This window comes from Macaca nemestrina, chromosome 6, assembly GCF_043159975.1.
Source record: "Macaca nemestrina isolate mMacNem1 chromosome 6, mMacNem.hap1, whole genome shotgun sequence".
In the NCBI taxonomy this organism is placed as follows: domain Eukaryota; kingdom Metazoa; phylum Chordata; class Mammalia; order Primates; family Cercopithecidae; genus Macaca; species Macaca nemestrina.
In genome coordinates this window covers 95815535-95837453 of record NC_092130.1, presented here as the reverse complement: position 1 = coordinate 95837453, position 21919 = coordinate 95815535, and the positions used below count along the sequence as shown (strand labels likewise).

The 21919-nt window shown below is 44.1% G+C and overlaps 1 protein-coding gene across 6 annotated transcripts in view; it reads left to right on the top strand.

Annotated features, from left to right (window-relative positions):
- LOC105475059 (Ras protein specific guanine nucleotide releasing factor 2) overlaps positions 1-21919 on the top strand; it is a 266180-nt gene that overhangs the window by 227578 nt on the left and 16683 nt on the right. For all 6 annotated transcript variants that reach the window (XM_011730009.3, XM_011730010.3, XM_011730011.3 and 3 more), the window contains 5 exons: positions 9808-9920; positions 14971-15031; positions 15371-15474; positions 16792-16876; positions 21070-21267. In XM_011730009.3, coding sequence (XP_011728311.2) covers positions 9808-9920; positions 14971-15031; positions 15371-15474; positions 16792-16876; positions 21070-21267 — 561 coding nt within the window. The remainder of the gene's footprint in view (positions 1-9807; positions 9921-14970; positions 15032-15370; positions 15475-16791; positions 16877-21069; positions 21268-21919) is intronic.

The following is a 21919-nucleotide window of genomic DNA, read 5'->3' as shown; positions in this document are numbered from 1 at the left end:
AGGGCCCCACGGCTCTGCCTTGCCTGTTGCCTTTCTCTTTGTGTTACTCTCCTCTCCACTCTGCTCTCAGATGTCACTAACTTATAGCTCCCAGTCTCTTTGCATTGTATCTCCTTGGTTGAATGTCAAAGATGCTACTTCCTGTAACTCGGAGTGCATCTTCTCCTTGGGGAAGGAAGGATGCACCCACCAGCTTTCTTTATCAGTCTTTTCCCCTCCTATGGATCAGGGTAAAAACAAAAGTATAACTAATAGACTACTGTCTAGTTATATTAAAGATAATTTTGTTGGCAAGGGGCATTATTTAACTAAGAAAGTTGAATATAGTTGTAAATATCAGCAATAAAAGGATGCCCTTCCAGACTTTTCTTTTTCCCTCTGGTCTTTGTCATTTTCTTGAAAACGACAACCCATATAAATTTACCACCTACTTAATGGAAAACACAGCATCCGGAAAAAAAAAAAAAAAAAGATTCTCTCTTTTTCTGGTAAATGCTTTTTAAACTGACTGATTCCCTTTTGGGGCGTAAAGATGTAAGCTTGGAAGTGATCTGATTCCGGGGCTGTGGGGCAGTATTTAAAGATTCCTGTGTGCACAGCTGTTCAGAACTAGGGGCTGAATTTTAGCAAGTCATTCAAATGCAGAATCATTTGTCAGCAAATGATCAAATAAATAGTTTTCTAGATGGTTTTTTCCTTCTCACTGAATGAGTGTCATTCATTGCCATTTGCCTCTTCCCAGTTATTTTTGTTCTAACATATCTTCCACATTTTCACTGTGCCTTCTCCCAGGAGCCTCCCACTTCACATCTGCTAAACTAATTTCCCAAACCACCAGTTTAAAACTTAGGTAGCTTGTTACCACTTGTGTCAAAGTCAAGTATTCTCCCCCATGGACTTTTATGCATTCATTCAACAAACGTTTGAGGGCTGACCAGGAGCAGGGCACAGAGCTTACCAGTTTTGGGGTTTAACTGCCTGTGGGTTTTACCACCTGAAATATAAGTCCCTAGATGATTGTCAGGCATATATTTTCTCTACATTCTGTTCCTCTTTGAAGATTCAAGAAGCTGATGAATTGTTAATGACTAGTAAGTGTTGAACGTGTATTGGAAAGTTTAGAATTACTGCTGTATTGCTTTGTAGGGTTTAATTCCAAACTTACTGCCCTTCCTTATGTTTTTGTATTAGAATGTTCTTTTTCATTGTGTGAACAATGAGGCTTTGAAAATATTTTTGTAGTTAGGCAATGGAAAATGCCAGAAAACCCCGTCCTTTCACTTTTCCAGTGAGAAGCCCTGATTCAGAGTCCCTCTTGCCCCAAGGTAGCGCCCACGCCGGCAGCCCAGGGGTGGTGGCCGGTGGGCAAGGTGAGCAGGTACCCTGCAGAGCCTCCCATCCCAGGTTTTAGCCAGCACAATCTCCCCTGGAATAGGGTTTCAACGTTAAAGTTTTGAATAAGGTTTCCTCTCCTCAGAAGAGCTGAAAAGCACCTTGGTTTAGGAGGTTGTCTCCAGTTCGTGAACATGAGGAATGCAAACCTGTGTACCCCAGACCTGTCAAGGCTGATTTGCATATATCATGATCATTGGGTACCTTTGCCTCAGCTTCCCACTTTACAAACTGGCCCGAATCTAACCTAATTCTACACCACAATTTAAATTCTTCATCTTGTGTCGTCAGAGAAGACGGAAAACCGTAGTATGCTTTTCATTTTCTTGAAAATCATTAAGTTAAACCCCCACCTCTTATTTCTGAGCTCAACACATCCTGAGTCCTTCTTTCTAAGCTCTTTGTTCCAGATTTTAAAATTATTTGTGTGATTTTAATCCGCTCTGCAGCATTTCCACTTTCCTTTTAAAACCTCTGGCCACCATCAGGAATATGCTGTACTTATTACACTGAGAAAATTACTCTCATAATTCTCTTTAGCCTCAAACTGCATTTATTGAATCAGATTTTCCCAATGTCCTAGAGTTCCCTTGGCCATGTATAGTAAATTACTAATTACTACCCTGCTCTCCTGCAAGAATGAATATCATTTCCAAAATGCCTAAGCTATCAACAGGGATTCGTTTTAAAGTGCTAGGAAATCTGATTTATTGCTTTGCAGATGATTTTTCTGGTATATGATCTAGCCTTATTAATGCAAACTAGTTTATTCAGACTGGAAACCTCGGTTTCCAGATCCCTGTCTCAAATGGTCATCAGTGAAGGGAAATAGTTCCAGGCTCAGCAACTGTTTGACATTTCAGCCTACCCTTCCCCAAGCCAGCAGCCACTAATTCACTGATAGCTGCTTTTTTTTTTTTTTTTTTTTTTTTTTTGAGATGGGAGTCTCGCTCTGTCACCCAGGCTGGAGTGCAATGGCACGACCTCGGCTCACTGCAACCTCCACCTCCTGTGTTCAAGTGATTCTCCTGCCTCAGCCTCCTGAGTAGCTGGGATTACAGGCGCCCACCACCATGCCTAGCTAATTTTTGTATGTTTTAATAGAGACGGGGTTTCACCATGTTGGTCAGGCTGGTCTTGAACACCTGACCTCAGGTAGATCCACCCGCCTCAGCCTCCCAAAGTGCTGGGATTACTGGCATGAGCCACCGTGCCCGGCCAGATAGTTGCTTTTTCGCAAGAGGCTGAGTGGTTATAGCAATTAAAAACTCAGGCTTTAGCCAAGAGTTTAGCCTGGATCTAAGTCCTGGGCCTACCACTTGCTAACTGTGTGACCTTGGATAAGATACCTAGATTTTCTGTACCTGGACTTCCCCACATGCAAAATGGAAATCATGATAGTAACTATGTTGCAGGATTGCTATTGATGATTAAATGAGATAATAAAGTAGTTAAAATGTGGCCCGGTGTGGCGGCTCACATCTGTAATCCCAGCATTTCGGGAGGCCAAGGCAGGTGGATTGCTTGAGCCCAGGTGTTGGAGACCAGCCTGGGCAGCAGAGAGAGAGCCCCATCTCTAAAAAATATCTTAAAAATTAGCTGGGCATGGTAGCATGTGCCTGTAGTCCCAGCTACTTGGGAGGCCGAGGTGGGGGGAATCCCTTGAGCCCAGGAGGTTGAGACTGCAGTGAGCCATGATCATGCCATTGTACTCCAGCCTGGGTGACAGAGTGAGACCCTGTCTCAAAAAAAATTACCTAGTCTGGGGCAATCTCTCACTGTCTGACTTATAATTACTTTAGGAGGTTTTTGTTTTGTTTTTCCCAACCGATCCAGGGAAAATGCTGATTTTCCTAATTATTTATGAACATGTTGAGTGAAGTCAATACAATTTTGGTAAAATAGACTCATCTCACAATAGCGTCTCTCCCTTGGAGGATTCTGACATCATCAGTGGACAATGTGTTGCTCCTAAGCCTGTGCTGGGGGCCACACTGCATCCTTCCACAGTTTTTGTCTTGTTCCTGGCCAGAACTATCCCCTTTCTGCAGGTGGTTTCCGGACCTGCGTTTCCAGGCCCAGCCTCTCCTAAGGGTCAGTAGGGCGTCCCCAAGGGGGGCCCTTGCAGATGGGCGCCCTCCTCAAGCCTCTCCCAGTTTCTTTTGTTAATATTTCTTTCATGTGCAAACCCACCCAGAAGTCTGCTGCTCCGCCTCCACTGCAGAGCCTTGTTTGTTGAGTTGCTCAGTAATTCTTTTTGAAGGAACAAGAGCTATGGGCTCCTTTTCAGAGAATGAAATATAAATGTCCTGCATTTTCTGAGCGCTCCACCTTTGAGAGCAGGGCGGTTTCTTTGTTCGAATCCTCTGTCTCCGCATCCCTGCTTCAGGAATTGGAAAACAAAAACTAAATTAGATTCTGTTGCTTTGATAACTTCAATAAGTACCTCGGAGTCTCTTGGGTGCCATGGATTCGCTCTCCTGGCGCAGAAGGCTTCGTGGGGCTTTGTGTCCTAAACACGGGCAGGCGACGTCCCTCCTCCAGGCCTGCGGGCTCCACCCAGGGGCCCGCGCCAGGGCCAATGCCGACCCGGGAGCGCCATCTTGTGGGCGCCTCGATTGCTGCCTGCAAGAAGGCACTCGGGTAAGTCTTATTCCACCGTTTCAGGACTCGGGGAAATGTAACCAAAAATTAAATGCTGGACAATTACAACTTGGCTGTCAGCCAGACATTAGCAATCATTTGTCTCTGGATTTAAATAGGGCAAATGTCTTTTTGCTGCTTTAGATTTCTTTTTATTGAGCAGCAGCTACCGTATTTTCAACAGGGACTTTTCAATGACCAATTCTGTATTTTACATGCATTTGTAAAAAATAAAATCATCCATTCTAGGTAGTACATCAGAAGATCTAGATTTCTTTTACTTTTGGAGAGTTTTTTTAATGACTTTTTTTTTTTTTTTTTTTTTTTGGTAGATAAACAAAGGTAATGTAAAGTCTTGCTACTCAAAATGTGGACCCCAGACCAGCAGCATCAACATCACCGGGGAGGTTGTTGGAAACGCGGAGTCCTTATCCCTGTTCCAGATCCCCTGAATCAGAATCTAATTTTAGCCACAACCCCTAGTGACCCCTGTGCACATGACAGTTTGAGAAGGGCAAGTATAAAGGCCTATGAAGGAGTCAGAAGGACTGGTGTTCTTGTCCCAGCCCCTCCATCTCCCCATGCTTCTCATCTCAGCCCATGCGATCACCTCTCTTCAGCCTCTGTGGCCCATATGTGACAGGAGACCCTGAGATTATGGTTCCTGTCTTGTCTGATGCTGGGTCAGCTGAGGAAGAATTAAAATTATATACACGGCCGGGCACCGTGGCTTATGCCTGTAACCGCAGCACTTTGGGAGGCCAAGGAGGGCAGATCATTTGAGGTCAGGAGTTCGAGACCAGCCTGGCTAACATGGCAAAACCCCATCTCTACAAAAAATATAAAAATTAGCTGGACGTGGTGGTGTGCACCTGTAGTCACAGCTACTCGGGAGGCTAAGGTATGAGAATCCATTGAACCTGGGAGGCAGAGGCTACAGTGAGCCCAGATTGTGCCATACTCCAGCCTGAGCAATAGAGTGAGACTCTGTCTCAAAATCAAACAAATAACAACAACAAGTTACATACTAAAGGTCACTTTGTACATTGTAAAAACCTGTGCAAATGTAAGTGAAAATTATGGATGGCAAAAATTCTTCCATTTCCTACTCCGTTATCAGAGATTCTGCTTTGCATTATATCAGAGTCTGATTTATATCATCAGCAGCAAAGCAACTATTCAACTGCGACCATTTGTCATGCTTCAAATAGTGTCTTGGCAGATTTCATTAAGTCTTTCAAAGGTCCCTCTCAGGCCAGTCGTCCCAGAGTTCAAAATAAGAAAATTACATTATGTTTTTATTAACAAGACCTTTCACACACTTGCCATCCTGGCAGAAGCGTTCTGCCCCATTGAGCCCAGTACGGGGCACAGTAGTTACTAATGCCAGTTGATTAAACCACTAATTGGCCCTCAACACGGTCTAAACAGTAACCTGATATCCTTCACACTAATCGTGCATTTATGATAATCAGATTATTTGCATCATTAGAGACCTGACATAGCTACATGAAGACTCGGTTGTCTCACTAATATATATATATATATGTATATATATGTGTGTGTGTGTATATATATATATATGAAATATTCATTAAGGAAATAAAGTCCTGATGGCTGAGAATGTGGTGCACACGGATTGACGAAGGTGAGAGTATTAACTGTTTACAAACATCCCTTTACCTTGAAATGAAGGAGGGAGTGGAACCGAAAGAAAGAACACTGGCAAACTATTACTCTCCTCTCTTTACATACATTTAAAAAAAAATTAATAGCGAGAAGGTGTTTGGCAATAAATAGGTGAAATTTTAGGAAAACATCATCTGAAGCCATATGTTGAGGAGATGTTGACATCTGTGTTGCTCCTGGGCCCCAGTGGCTCTTGTTTCTGAAGAATTGGGACTATGGTCAAACAGTGAAAAGTAAAATGTTGGGAATAATTTGTTACACCATTTACCACCAAACTGAGGTAAAAAAATACTAAATTCAAATTAGATTAGATTTGCATTGTCTACAATTTATGAAATTATGATCTTGTTCATTGTTTTTACCAAATATAGTAAAATCTTGCTGTTTTCTTTTTATCTGATTTGTTGCAATTAACAAGGTTCTCTCCAATCATTTAAAAGGATTCAGAATGTCAGTGCTTCATAATTACTTTCCTTAAAGTTAAAATGTAATTATGATAAGTAACATTATATGGTGGAAAATAAACACTCATGTCTGTACATATAAAGATATAGTCTATCGAGTAAGATCCTCAAAAGCAAGACTTTGCAGTGTTCAGTTCATCTCCAAATACCTAAAAATTCCTCTCTGCTGCCTGTACATGTTTCATAAGGATATATTTAATTAAAGAATGTAAGAGACAGAGTTCTACCTTTTTGTTCTTTTTTTCCCAACATTTACCTTGAAAATTTTCAAACAGAGAAAAATTGCCAGAATAAAAAAAAGTACACTGATACACATCTAGAATCCCTCAGTAATCATTCCCATGTTTAACATGTATTCTCTTTCTCTCTCTCCCCACTCCCTCTAAGAACAAAAACCTGTTCTTTTAAAAAAAAATTGCATTTTTATTTTAGTTCGGGGGGGTACATGTGCAGGTTTTGTGTGGTGCTAAGATTCGGGCTTTATTGATCTCATCACCCAGAGAGTGAACATAGTATACAATAGGAAGTTTGTCAGCCCTGGCCCCACCTCCCTCCCTCCTTTTGGAGTCCCCAGTGTCTACTGTTGCCATCTTTATGTCCATGTGAACCGAAGATTTAGCTGCCACTTATAAGTGAAAACATGTGATATTTGGTTTTCTGTTTCTGCATCAGTTTGCTTAGGATAATGACCTCTAGCTTCATCCATGTTGCTTTAAAGAACATGATTTCTTTTTTCTTTTTTTCTGTTTTTTGTGTTTTTTTTTTTTTTTGAGACGGAGTCTTGCTCTGTCACCCAGGCTGGAGTGCAGTGGCGCAATCTCAGCTCACTGCAAGCTCCACCTCCTGGGTTCACGCCATTCTCCTGCCTCAGCCTCCCGAGTAGCTGGGACTACAGGCGCCTGCCACCACACCCAGCTGATTTTTTGTATTTTTAGCAGAGACGGGGTTTCACTGTTAGCCATGATGGTCTCGATCTCCTTACCTCGTGATCCACCCACCTCAGCCTCCCAAAGTGCTGGGACTACAGGTGTGAGCCACTGTGCCTGGCCCATGATTTCATTTTTTATGGCTGCATCATGTTCCATGATGTATGTATACGACATTTTCTTTATCTAATGCACCATTGACGGGCACCTAGGTTGATTCTGTGTCTTTGCTACTATGAACAGTGCTGCAATGAACATGCAAGTATATGTCTCTTTTTGGTGGAGCAGTTTATTTTCCTTTGGGTATATACCCAGGGATTGCTGAGTCAAATGGTAGTTCTATTTTTAGTTCTTTGAAAAATCTCCAAACTGCTTTCCGCAGGGACTGAACTAATTTGCATTCCCACCAGTAGTGTATAAGTGGGGAACCTGCTCATACATAGCCAACAGTAAAATGATCAAATTCAGGAAAATTTACCATTGGCAGAATGCTCTCTACTAGTGCACAGTCCTGATTCCATTTTTGGCAGTTGTCATAGTAATGCCCTTTTAAAGCATTCCCCTCTTGACTCCAGGTTCAAAGCTTGCATTTAGCTGTTGTCCCTTTGGTGTCCTTTGAGCTGGAAGAGTTCCTCAGTTTGTCTCTGTTGTTTATGACACTGACATTTCTGAAGAGTACAGGCCAATGCTTCTTTAAAATTAGATCAATATCATGCATTTTAGGCAGAAAAACTAAGGATGTATTACATTATAGATCATTACATTAGTAGATATATGATGTTGGTTTCTTCCATCATAGGGGATGGTAACTTTGATTGCTTGGGGTAAGGTGATATCTGCCAGATTCTCCCTTTGTGATTAATAAGTAATCTCTGAGGTGTACTCTGACACTGTTAATTCTGTTCTCTAATACACTTCATTCAACCATTTTAGCATTCATTCATGATCCTTGCCTGAATTAGTGATTACTGCTTTGGTTGAAAATGGTGATTTTTGGCCAGGTGCGGTGGCTCATGCCTGTGTGGTGGCTCCCAGCACTTTGGGAGGCCAAGGCAGTCAGATGACTTGAGGTTAGGAGTTTGAGACCAGCCTGACCAACATGGTGAAACCCTGTCTCTACTAAAAATACAAAAATTAGCAAGGTGTGGTGGCACGCACATGTAATCCCAGCTGCTCAGGAGGCTGAGGCAGGAGAACTGCTTGAACCCAGGAAGCGGAGGTTTCAGTGAGCCGAGATCACGTCACTGCACTCCAGCCTGGGCGACAGAGTGAGACTCCATCTCAAAAAAAAAAAAAAAAAAAAAAAAAAGAAAATCGTGATTTTCTAACTCCTTTATTTCTTTGCATCTACTATTTGGAATTCTACTATAAAGAATAGCTTTAGGCTGGGTGCAGTGGCTCATGCTCATAATCCCAGCACTTCAGGAGGCTGAGACAGGAGGGTCACTTGAGCCCAGGAGCTTGAGACCAGCCTGAGCAACATGGCAAGACCCTGTCTCTACAAAAAAAATTAAAAATTAGCTGGGCGTGGTGGCACACACCTGTAGTCCCAGCTACTTGGGCGGCTGAGGTGGGAGACCACTTGAGCCCAGGAATTTGAGGCTGCAGTGAGCTGTGATCACACCACTGCACTCCAGCCTGGGTAACAGAGAAAGGGAGACCCTGTGATTAAAAAAAAGAAGAATAGTTTTATTTTCTACCTTTTAAAAATCTGACTTTGTGAGCATCAATATCAATAAGGACTTACAGGTTCTTCTTATTAAACTGGTTATTGCTCATTACTCTTATTATTCATTTTGATGCTCATATTGTCCCAGCTGTCCCCAGTGGGTGCCTCTTCAATCTCACTTCTATGTTCATTCAACGTGGCCCCATTAGTCTGTATCATTCTTTAGCTCTTAGCATATCTATATTGACGTAGATATAGATACTGATAGCCTTAGCATATCTTCATTCAAGTTACTGCTCAAATGACAGATTTTATTCTTGCAGCAAATATTTTTTGAGATACCGATATGTCACAGTTACTGATCTTACTCATCATCCAGAAAAAAGCCAGGCAATTAAATTGGCCCTTGCAATGTAATACAGAGAGTTGACAGCTGTGAGTTACGTGTGCCATGGGTGCACAAAGAAAAGCTCCCAATCCCACTGGGTGAATTAAGAAAGACTCCAGGGAGAGTGCATATCATCTCCTAGGCCCAAAATATGAATAGAAATAAACGTGTGGAGGCGGCATAGTGTTCCACGCTACGGGAAGCACATATCTCTTGAGGAACTGAAGGCATTTGTTAAGTCTAGGACAGTGTGAGTGTGTTGGGGGCATGGTATGTGTTGCAGGCCACGGGGATGCAAGCAGTGTGAGAGAAGAGGCTGGAGGGGTGGGCCAGGGCCTTGTAAGCTGTTTTAAGAACCCCTCCCAGTGGCTGTCCCTAGAGGCAGTTGTTCTCAACACTGACTGCACATTTATACCCCCTGGGGAGCCACGGGGGGAGCCTGTCAGAAATACCAATAACAGACCCCCCCTTCCAAACCAAGTAAATAGGACCCCAGTGTGGCATGGAACTCTAGGGTCCATACATTTTAATTTCCATACTTAGCTTCTAGAGAATTTATCATGGAGAATGGTGTCATGTGTCACAGAGATAACCCTTTCAAAACTAAAATTTAAAAAGATTTATTTTATTTTATAGGATTTTGAACTCAACAATGAACTAAAGATGAATGTCCTAAATTTACTAGAAGAAGTTCTGCGAGACCCAGACCTTCTTCCCCAAGAAAGGAAAGCCACCGCAAATATCCTCAGGTGAAGGCAACTGAAGATGCCGACTGGATGACATTGGTTGATTCTTATTTGTTCATAGAAAATAAGAGCCTAGCAAACCAGAAGAATAAATCTTAGAATCCTGGGGACAGTGGGGTCTATGTTCTCAGCAGTAAAGTGTTATGTATCAACTTCTCTTTCCTGGGGGCAATGTGGGGTCTGCTGTCTCAGGAAGACTTGGGACAGGGTGGTATAACTCATGTGGAGTGCAATTGCCGTTATCTATGGAGGCAGACAGCGGTTTACCGTAGAACCAACAGTTAAAGAAAGGAACCCTTGAGGAGCCTCTCCTGCGAGTCCAGCAGGCATCAAAGAGAAATGATGTTTCCTCGTGTGGGTTATTGTAAGCTCATGTTTGTGAGGGTGGTAGTGTCTATAGGAGTCTCATGCACCTAAATTGTGGATGGGCCATCACAGAGTAGTTATGAATTTTCTTTGGCTCATTTCACTGGTCCCGACCAACTTTTCTACAGCTTGTCAGTTTAGGATTTCCACATCATGTAGGTGGTATAATCGTGGGGGATTGTCTAAGGTAGGACTCCACACTTCTAAGTGATAAAGTCTTCAACTTTGGGCATAGTGCTAGAGATTTGTGTCCATAGTTGTTGCACCCAGTATCCAAGTGGGTAACAAGCTTTCTTATAGCTTCTTGAACTGGTGGGTGGATTTTTTTCTTGTCCACTCTATGTGGAAAGGGCGGCCATCCCGGCTTTGTGCAGACATTTCAGTTGCAGCTTCCCAGCTCACTCATAACTATGTCCTCTGTCCTTGCTTGGGGATGGGAAGCCCAGCATCTCTCTGCAGAGTCTGGTACTTGTTTACCACTCTGATTTCTAGTTCCCTCTTCATTTACAACCTCTAGAAATGACCCTTCCTTTCCTGGAAGCTTGGCTGCATTGTCTCCTTGTTACATGCTATCCAGAATGCTTGTGTCATCCACAGGCAGTCTATTTTAGCTCAGTCCATGTTTCTGCAAGTCCTTCCTGAAGCAGCAACACCAGATGTTGGTTTGTGATGTGTTAGCAACTGGCCTGTAAGTCTTTCTTAGCCCCCATTAGCTGAAGATCCCATAGCCGGGCCATTCTTTGGTGAAGGGACTTTTATGGGTAGAATTGTATCTCCCTATCCCCTAAAAGAAACATTGAAGTCCCAGCCTCCCATACCTCAAAATGGACCTCATTTGGAAATAAGGCCATTGCCAATGTTATCAGTTAAGATGAGGTACTGGAGTAGGGTGGACCCCAATCCACTTCGATTGGTGTCCTTATAAGCAGTCAACCATGGAAGACGGACACAGAGACAATGCCATCTGAAGATGGAGGCAGAGACTGAGTTATGCAGCTGCAAGCCAAAGAAGGCCAAAGATTGCTGGCAAACCACCAGCAGCTAAAAAGGCAAGGGAGGGTTCCCCTCCAGGATTCAGAGGCAGCGTAGCCCTGCTGCCAGTTCGATTACAGACCTCTGTCTGGAAGGTGAGACAATACATTTCTGTTGTTTTAAGCCACCCAGTTTGTGGGATTTTATTAGGGCAGCCCTAGGAAACAATTAGGGGCCTTCTCCACTTTTTCCATTCTATGAAAACATCTAAATAAGCCCAGGGATTCCATTACTGTGTCTGTTTTCAGATTTTGAAATTGTAAGTACATATTAAGGTGAAGCCAGGTTTCAGTGCATGAGGGACTCTGAGTGATTACTGTTTCTTCTCTCTTCATAACTGGTTTGTTATGCTCTTTGCGTTTAAAACACTAATATTTAAAAACTACATTCTGGAAGTTTGTGCCCCTAGGGATATTTGACTAAATAGCTGTCAGGGAAGTGAGGGTGTTCAGGCTGTGAAAAACTGTCAGGATCAACCAACATGAGGGCCTTTTGTTGCCAATCCCCTCAAGACGCCGATGCCAGACTTTACCCATCAATTCTGAGAGTTTTCTCTCTGCACCAGGAGGTGACCTCAGAAGTCAGTTAGTTGGAGTTGGTTCTTAAGATGAATCCTGTTTACCATCCCAGGTCTTGATATTCATCAGGCTTCAGATGTGCCAACTCTTTTGGCTGAATAATGACCTGAGAATTAGCAGCGTAGGACTGATAGGGAATAGAAATTTTAGTAGGCAGTACAGCTTGAAACTATAACACTGAGCAGAGTCTGATTCTACCTTTTGCAGGATGTCACAGGGCTAAATCTTGGCTCAGCCATTTACAGAGGTCAAGTTCTCAACCATTCCAAACATGTTTCCTCATTTATAAAGTTGGACTCGTAATAGCTACTTCATTAGGTTGTTGTGAAGAGTACATGACGTGAAATGTGTAAGGAGGTTAACATGATGCCTGAAAAGTCATTAGCACTCGTAGTAAAATGAGTATTACTGTTAGAAGCACTGACAGTAGTTCCCAGAAAAAGTAGTTTCCACCATTAAGGCCATATGGCCCAAGTGAAACCAGGCTGGATCTTACTCAAACTTAACATTCTTTAGGCTTCATCACCTTTTCCACACACAGAGAGTGTGGACCAATCCCAGGACAGACACTGGTTGCTTTTGGCTTTGTTTTTGGACTACCCTAATTGAAAGAGGAATTTTCCAATCATACAACTTGGATAATCCCATTTCCTTTTATTTGGTATTTCATTATAAACGCACAATTATTAAACTGATGATACTGTTATAGACGTGGTAGTGATGGTAGTGGGGAACCCAGGGTCCTGGAATGTTCATCAATGCCCAAGGGTCGCCAGAAGATGAGAAGCAAATCTTTTCTCTATAGGAACTGAACCAGAAGTGCAGAGGCCTCCACATCTGAAGGGAAAGAATTCTGAACCATGCCCTCTAGAAATACAGGCTATGACTGTGAGAGATAAAAAACATATCATATGGTGGTTAAGTGCAGCCCTGATTTTAGAGATTTATATGCATTCCTGACATATAAGAGATATGAACATAAAACATGTTTTTACGCATAGGTTTCATTAATGCAATAAAGCAAATGCTCTTTTGAATGAAGCCTCCCTGACTCACAGCCTCACAGGGATCACTTGATGAATACACTTAATTGCCATACATAGTTTATTGCCCTGTTTGTAAATAAAAACCTCCACTCAAAACTTGTATTTCTAAAATACCATCTCTCCTCCTCCAAAGTTGTCTAACTAGCTGTCTTCAAAATCTATTCAGTGTAGAGATTTTTCTAGACACCCAACATGCCACAAAATAAAAGAAACAGTGATTAACTTCTTGGATGTTCCACTGTGATGGGCTCAGGTCATAGAAAAGTCATCCCCAAACCCCACGTAGCGTCAGTGAGAAGACATAAAATGTTAGGTAACTTGATGGAACCAGAGTGCATCTTGGAAAATGAGGGTAAGATCATTGAGAAGAGGAACAATTTGATGGGAGCTAACTAACTTTTTGACCTTTTCTTTCCAAGGGAAAGATATTATCCAGCTTCGTAAAAAGATCTTTCCCACTGGTACACATAATTATGGAGCCACCGATCTCTCTCCGGGAACCTAGAATGGCGGAAAAGATGACGTGCACTTTCAGAAAAGTCACTTTTATCCCCCATGTGTAACCCTTCATGCGATTTAATAGGCTTGGGAGAAAGAGTTAGCTTTAACTTATTTTTTCCACATCTTAATCTGCCCTTTAAGATAAGATGACTATTTCTTTCTACTCACAAATACTATGGCTAAGTGCCAATAAGAGGGCTGCTGCTAGTATAATCCGAAGCCTCCTGCTCCCCCTTCAGACAGCCGAGGGAAGGGAGTTGTGTTTATCGACTGTGCTGACTGTGCTGTGTGTGGAAGCCTTGGAGAGGTGCCTTCCCTGAGCCTGCTTAAGAGAAGTGCAGAGTAAAAGAAGGGCCCACAACCTTGGGCAACTTAGTCAGTGTCTTTGAGCTTTTGTTTCCTTATCTGTAAAACGGAGATCACAATGCCTGCATTATCCACTATCCTGTATAACAATCCCTTGGAAGGGGTTTGTTAGGATACAGGAGATAGTGCATGTCAAATGTTCAGCACATGCCTGGCACAGAGCGGGCATACAGGAAGCCATCTCTGTTGATATTATATTTTTGAGGGTTGTGGTGGTTGTTTTAATCAACTCAGAACACAACAGAACAATGCATCATCATTACTTCTTTTAAAACTGGCTTCCTGCAGCAGGCAGAGTACATGGTTTGGGACTGTTTAACTATTTTAATACTTTTAATATGTGCTTGTGCCTTCCTTTTGGAAAACATAAAATCCTTGGCTCCAATGGCACATTATGTAATTGGATGCCTACTGGACTCCAGTTTTCCTGGACTCTGAACTTCTGTTGGACATAAAATACCCTGTAGTCTGAAACAAGTATCTAAGGTATTAACGTGTATTTATTCATTTACTCATTCATTCATTCATCATTTATTTTTTTAAAAGATATTTATTGAGAGCTGAATAACATGTATGAGATTCAGGGCCAAAAGTGTCTGAGGAAGGTCTACCTGGAATGCAAGGGGGAAGAAGCTATCTGCTGGCTCCTGTCTGGCATTGTTCAGAGTCTTGCTACATAAGAACCCCCTGTGCTTCTGGTCTACGTAAGCTTGAGAAGGGGGTGGCCCTGCATCTCCCGCCTCTGTGACAGCAGGGAAGGCCTATGGTAGGGGATAGAGGTGTGGGGAGGAGGGCACTCAGGCCTAGGAGTATTACTGGCTGATAGCATTAGACGATGCTCCATTTTACATTATAGATGGTAACTCAGAGCACACCCAGCTCACTCTCAGACTCGCTGTGATGGTGGTGGTTTCATTTACAACCGTCTATGTCACAGGTTGGCTCTTTGTTCTAAATCAGCTGTCCCGATGATTCTCTCATGCCTTGAGCATGTTTTCTGTTTGGGGATTGCTCATCTCCAGCACAGCAGCCAGTTGTGCTGCATGGCCTTGTAGACCCAAATCTTCAGACCTCCCATCCAGGGAAAACCAAACTGCATTTTGTAGTTTTGTTCCTAGGTTGTCTATTTTTTTTCCACGGAGGATAATTTGATATCTTTTTCAGGGCCCTCTCACAAGATGACCAAGATGACATCCACCTAAAATTAGAGGATATAATTCAAATGGTAAGTCTGACCACATTTTTATCTAGCACATCTATGTGCAAACTACCTCGCCAAGGTGGGCAATATGCTTGTAACTGATCAGGAGTGTTGTAGCATTAGGCCCTCTGTCCTATCTATGAAGCTCTGTGAGATGAACCACATTTGGCGTGGGGTCTAGCAGTTGGTCTAAGATATTCATGTTGGCTTTGATATTTTTAGCTTTCTGCTATTTTTTTCACAGTTAGAATTTAGTGGTGAACTTCATGCTTCCACACATGCCGCTGTTTGCCTCGCTGACCTGCAATGAGATGGCAGGCACCCTCTCTCGGGTGTTTCATTTCCCTCCCTCATCTCTTGCAGACTGACTGCATGAAGGCCGAATGCTTTCAGTCCTTGTCGGCCATGGAGCTGGCGGAACAGATCACCCTCCTGGACCATGTCATTTTCAGAAGCATTCCCTACGAGTGAGTGCCACCCCCGACAGCAGCAGGGCTTGGCTGCACTAGCTGGCTTAGAAGTTGACATTATTCCTAAGGCAGATTGTGTGTGTGTGTGTGTGTGTGTGTGTGTCCCCTCAGTTCCTGTGTGAATATCTACCAATTGTTTCCATCCATAGAACTGGCACACCTCTGTGTCCAGCACTCTGCAGGGTGGGAGCAGGACCAACAACAGCAAGGGACAAAGAACCTTGCCCAGGGACTCAGTCAACTTAAGTACGTGTCAGAGTAATTTCGAGTGTTTTTAATGCCTATACAAAATAATTCCTATATGCTCCATCTCGCTTGTCCCTTGTTTCTTGCTGTGTCTGGTGACCTGCTCAGGAATGAAGGGAATGATCAGGGATGCTGCCCTGAAGACAGCTCATCTGACCAGGTGGAGCTTCTGCCCCGCTGAACTGCCTGGGCAGGGGAACGTGCGGTACAAGCCTAAAAGGAGCGGTTTTCAGCCCTGACCATGTGCACCCTCCTGAGCTCTGGGGAGAACAAAACACGATCCCTGCCTTTGAAATCTGCATCCTCCAGGAGAATGGCAGGCAGGGCAGAGCGGAGGGAGAAAATTCTGCTTCTGACTAACATTTTTGGCAGTGATGAAATTTTTGGACCCTCTGCTAAGGCTTAATATTTGTAAAAGCTAAAGCCTGTAATCCCAGCACCTTGGGAGGCCGAGACGGGCAGATCACGAGGTCAGGAGATCGAGACCATCCTGGCTAACATGGTGAAACCCCGTCTCCACTAAAAACTACAAAAAACTAGCCGGGCGAGGTGGCCGGCGTCTGTAGTCCCAGCTACTCGGGAGGCTGAGGCAGGAGACTGGCGTAAACCCGGGAGGCGGAGCTTGCAGTGAGCTGAGATCCAGCCACTGCACTCCAGCCTGGGCGACAGAGCGAGATTCCGTCTTTAAAAAAAAAAAAAAAAAAAAAAAAAAGCTAATCCTGGGAAAATAGTCTTGATTTCTAAGGTAGTATTTAACCTCTTTATTTCCCTTGTGTTGGTTCTTGTTTTCCACCTTCAGAGAAGCCTTTATAGGATCCTAATAGGGACACAGTTCCAAACATTCATAAGAGAAAGCTGGAAACTGAAGAATCTTCCTTTTTGGCATTGAGAGGTAAACTGCTAGAGCCGAGGTAAAATTCACTTGTGAGGCTGGCAGCAGCAGGTGTCAGGAACCATTCTAGGCCGTGTCAAATGGAATATTTCTAATATTCATGACAATCATCCAGGATCATAGCCAGCACATTTTTAAAAACTTATTTGGTTTTGTGTTTTGTTTTTCACTTTCAGGGAGTTTCTTGGGCAGGGGTGGATGAAGCTGGATAAAAACGAAAGAACTCCTTACATTATGAAAACCAGCCAACACTTCAACGATGTGAGTAACCATAACAGTAAAACCTTGGGCGTGTTACAAGAAGATGGATATTGGGGTCTAAAGACTCCTCTAAAATAAAGCAACTCTGTCACCCCCCATTTTTTTTTTTTTTTTTTTTTTTTTGAGACAGAGTCTCGATCTGTCACCCAGGCTGGAGTGCAATGGCGTGATCTCGGCTCACTGCAAGCTCCGCCTCCCGGGTTCAAGCAATTTGCCTGCCTCAGCCTCCCGAGTAGCTGGGATTACAGGCGCGTGCCATCATGCCCGTCTAATATTTTTGTATTTTCAGTAGAGATGGGGTTTCACCATGTCGGCCAGACTGGTCTCGAACTGCTGACCTCAGGCAATCTGCCCGCCTCAGCCTCCCAAAGTGCTGGGATTGCAGGCGTGAGCCACCGCACTCAGCCTGCCACCCACTTTTTAAATAGAATTGATGGGATATTGAAGACAAGCTTACATCTCCTCTAGGAGCTCACAGTAATGTAATAATGTCCAATTAACTTCCTGACATAAGAGGTTCACCTTTGACGGTACCCAAGTCTGGTAAGTGCTCAATAATGTACAGGTTGCTGTTCCTATTTTTATCATCATCACTACTTCCTGGTCATAAACTGACTAACAGAATGCGCAGTACATGTGTCACTGGCCCCTGGTGGTGCTGGTGATGGTAAGGCTGGGTTGGTGCAAGTCCTCATCATTACTGAACGTTCAGCCTGAATTACATTCCAGGGTTGGAAGGGGCCTCTTGGAGCATAATCCCATTGTTGCTGTAGTTCTGTGCAGCAGTGGCCAGCTGTCGGTCCATCTTCCAGCTCTGCTTTTTCCCAGCAGTAAGATTGGGAGATGCTTTTATACCTCCCCGCTCTTAATTAGTGCTGTTCTCATAGTCTTAGTCCTGTGGTAGAACAAGTAACAGGTGTGCGAGTGTCTTCTGGCCTATCCAGGCAACGGGAAGCCTCCCTTTCCAGTTTCACTAAACTATAATAAAAGGAATAATGATTTTAAAAACTACAATGACAACAAACTACCAGGAACCCCATAGGTAAATTAATAAATCATCTAGAATCAAAATGCAAAAGCGACAGTTTAGATTCCCAAGACAGTGTTTCATGCAGGCTTTCCCCAGAGTACGTGGATGCTGAGTGAATGCTACCACACAGTAAGCTTCAGTGCCGCGGCTGCCTAAGGGACATGGGGCATGGCCCATCTAGTTCCTGCCCTGAGAAACAGGTTCCCTGCTGTGGGAAACTAACCTCTGTTACCTGTGGTGAACTAACACACGGGATATAATGGACACTCAAAGAGAGGTTTGATCCCAGGCTCCAGACCCACATATCTCCTCCGCTGGGACGGCCACTGCATTGCACTCTTGACAATGACAGATGGAACCTTTCATCTGCACCCCAGAGCCGCCAAGCCTGCTTCTTCATTGTCCTCTCTGTTCTCAGTCTCGGGTAGTGGCCTCACCATACACTCACTCACCCAAGCCCAGGATCTAGACGTCATCTCCCTCACCACCTCACCCTTACCACTGCCCACCATATTTGCAAACCCTAAATCTACATGTATCTCAGGCCCTTCCCCACCCTGCCTTCCCCGCTGCCACCACCTTGATATGTGGCCTTTTATCCTTTCTCTCCAGGAGCTCCTAACTCATCTCTCCCCTGCAACCTCACTGCCCTCCAATCCATCTGTTAGGTTCAGGGTCAGGTTCCAGCCCATGCTGAGGTCCGAGGGGAGTGGGTGGATACCTGAAAGAACATGCAGGGGGCCGTAGGTAGGTGAAAGATGATTTTGTTCAGCAGGAGTTCTCATCAGCAGCTCTTTCATCAGCAGCTCTCTTATGCCATCTGCTCTGTCTCAGCTGCTTGAGCCGGTCACTCCCACGCATAGCTATGTGGCCAGCTCTCCCTTGCCTTCAAGGTCAGCAACTTAACTCTTTCTCTCTCTGGGCATGAGCTCCTGAACCATGTCAATAGGGCAATTATACCTTTTACAGACAACAGTGGCTTAGAGCCAAGTGATGGCCCTCCATGTTTGGCTACATGGCTGTGATAATAGTGGAGTTACACGCCAATGCTCTAAACTCACTGAGTCCCTCTGGCCCAGATGTCCACCTTGGCCTATCCTTGACCAAAGCACATATACCTTAAACCATCCTTCATGCAGTGGCACAGGGATGACTTCTCTGAAAGGTCAATCTAATTATCTCCCTCCCTTTGACAAAAATCCATCAGTGGCTTCCCCTTACCTTAGGGATATGGTCCCAACTGCTCAATCTGGCATACAAGAGCCCAGCCCATCTGTCACCCTTGTCTTTCCCAGTTCTTGTGCCCCTCAGATGGCTGCCAGATCCTCCATTACACCATCCCTCCCACCTCTGTCCCTTGCTCTTATACTTGGATCCTTTAAGACTCAATGCAAGGCTGGATACTATAGCTCACACCTGTAATCCCAGCACTTTGGGAGGCTGAGGTGGGAGGATTGCTTTAGCCCAGGAGTTCAAGACCAGCCTGGGCAACATAGTGAGACCCTATCTCTACAAATACAAAAACCTAGCCAGGCATAGCAGTGCATACCTGTGAAGGCTGAGGTGAGAGGATCACTTGAGCCCTGGACGTTGAGGCTGCAATGGGCTGTGATCATGCCACTGTACTCCACCTGGGGAAACAGAGCAAGCTCCTGTCTCCAGAAAAACAAAAAAAAAATCAATGGAGGCATGACCTCTTCCTGGAAGCCTCCTCTGTACCAGACCAGATGCCTCATGCTGCCTGTTTATTCTCAAACACCGCCGTGAATAGACTTCACTTTGTGTTTCACCGCATGGCATTTACCTGTCTATGTATCTGCAACTCTCCCCTTCCTACCTACCTAGGCTCAGATTGCATTAAGGTCATGGATGGATTTGTCTTTCTGTTCCCAGCACCTAAAAGAATCTGTTCTATCCCATTTCCTCAATAGTTATTGGCAAGAACTTCTTCATCAAAATTACTGATTAACAAAACCATTTATTCCCAGAACAAACTGGATTCCAAATAATTCCTCTCCTCACGCTAAGGATATGCAGGCCCTCAATGAATAGCACTGCAGTAGGTGCTTTAGTGAATTTCCACAGTGGTGTTGAGGCACTATGAGGTCTTAAGTATCTTCAGAATCATCAAAGAATGGGTGAATCCATCAGATTTAGTGTATGGATATAAGATTATCCGCCCTGGCTGGGCGCCGTGGCTCACGCCTGTAATCCCAGCACTTTGGGAGGCCGAGGTGGGCAGATCATGAAGTCAGGAGATGGAGACCATCCTGGCTAACACGGTGAAACACCGTCTCTACTAAAAACACAAAAAACTAGCCGGGCGTGGTGGCAGGCGCCTATAGTCCCAGCTACTCGGGAGGCTGAGGCAGGAGAATGGTGTGAACCCGGGAGGCGGAGCTTGCAGTGAGCCGAGATTGCGCCACTGCACTCCAGCCTGGGGACAGAGCGAGACTCCGTCTCAAAAAAAAAAGATTACATGCCCTATATTACCTTTGTTAATATGGTAATCCTATTTCACTTTTTTCCTTTCCATATTGCAAGAGCTGAGCTTCTTAAACTGGTTTTAAGTAATAAAATTACAGTACTTAGCCTCAAAACTGTAGGTCCTTTTAACTGCTGGTGAAGAACAAGATAAGACGAAGAAAATGTTCTCCTTTTCCCTGCAGCCAAGTGATTCTGGTTTGAGAGTTAATCAGTTCAGAATTTGATCTAACTGGGGGCAAGTGTGTTTTCTTTCTCTGTGGTAACTGTGGCTTCCCAGAGTGAGGAATCACACACTGTTGGGGCCCGAGGAGTCAGGGGAAAGGCCCCAGGGAGTGATCCATGATCTGCAGACACTGCCTTTCCGCAGGCGTTAGGTTATTTTGTCCCATTTCCTCAGTAATTATTAGAAATGACACCATCAAAATTGCTGATGAACAAAATCACCTCTTCCCCCAACAAGCGGGAAGCCAGATAATCCCTCTCTTCACTCAAAGGACAAACAGATGCTCATTAGTTTATTCTTATAGACTTTAGTCTCTTTAGAAAGTGGGTAGCTAAATGTAGAATATGATCAACATCCTGCCTTCCTGACATGTCTGCAGATAATTTACGTAATTTGCCTAAATGCATTGCTTTGGCTCTTAGACTGCCTTTCTGGGCTCTTTGATTGTCTCAGATGAGTAACCTGGTGGCCTCCCAGATAATGAATTATGCTGATGTCAGCTCCCGTGCCAACGCCATCGAGAAATGGGTGGCGGTGGCGGACATCTGCCGATGCCTGCACAATTACAACGGCGTGCTGGAAATCACCTCGGCCTTGAACAGAAGTGCCATCTACAGGCTGAAGAAAACCTGGGCCAAGGTCTCTAAGCAGGTGAGCCTCAGCGTGTGACACAGCCTGCTGCTAAGAGGAGGAGAGGTTGGGAGATGGGAGCCAAGTTAAATATTACTAATTAGGAAATCATTAACCGAAATGAGCCGCTCAGTTGCCAAAGAAAGGTGCCAACATGGGTAATTACAGTGCTCTTACCACTTAATTGATTTCATTCGTGTGTATTTCTAAACCATTCATTAAAGCATTTTGGGGGACAGCCACAAACAATGTGGTTGTCAGTCAAGAGCTGTTTCCTGAATTATTTCGGAGGGCACATTGACTTTGAGTAAGCACAATTATGTCCAATGGGTCCATTCATTCTGTCCCAGAGTGAGGGTGCAAACTCTGTGGGGCCAAAAGCCAGGGACAAAAGGCCTCATTTTTCACCTTTTTCTTGCTCATTCATGTAGCAGATGTAAAGTTTTGGCATAATGACTTAGATGTGCAGAAATATAATTTTCATTTTCTTTAATTAATCTCAACTTGCCCATGCCTGTCGTTTTCACTCAGATAATTTCAAGATTCAAACTAAATCATGATTCTTCCCCTGCCCTTTCTGCTGGCCTTCTCCCTGGGTGTTGGGTGCCTGGGAGGGCATCTCTGGGCTTCTGGGCACCTGTCTGCTCCTCTGGCCTCCTGTGGTCATTCTTTG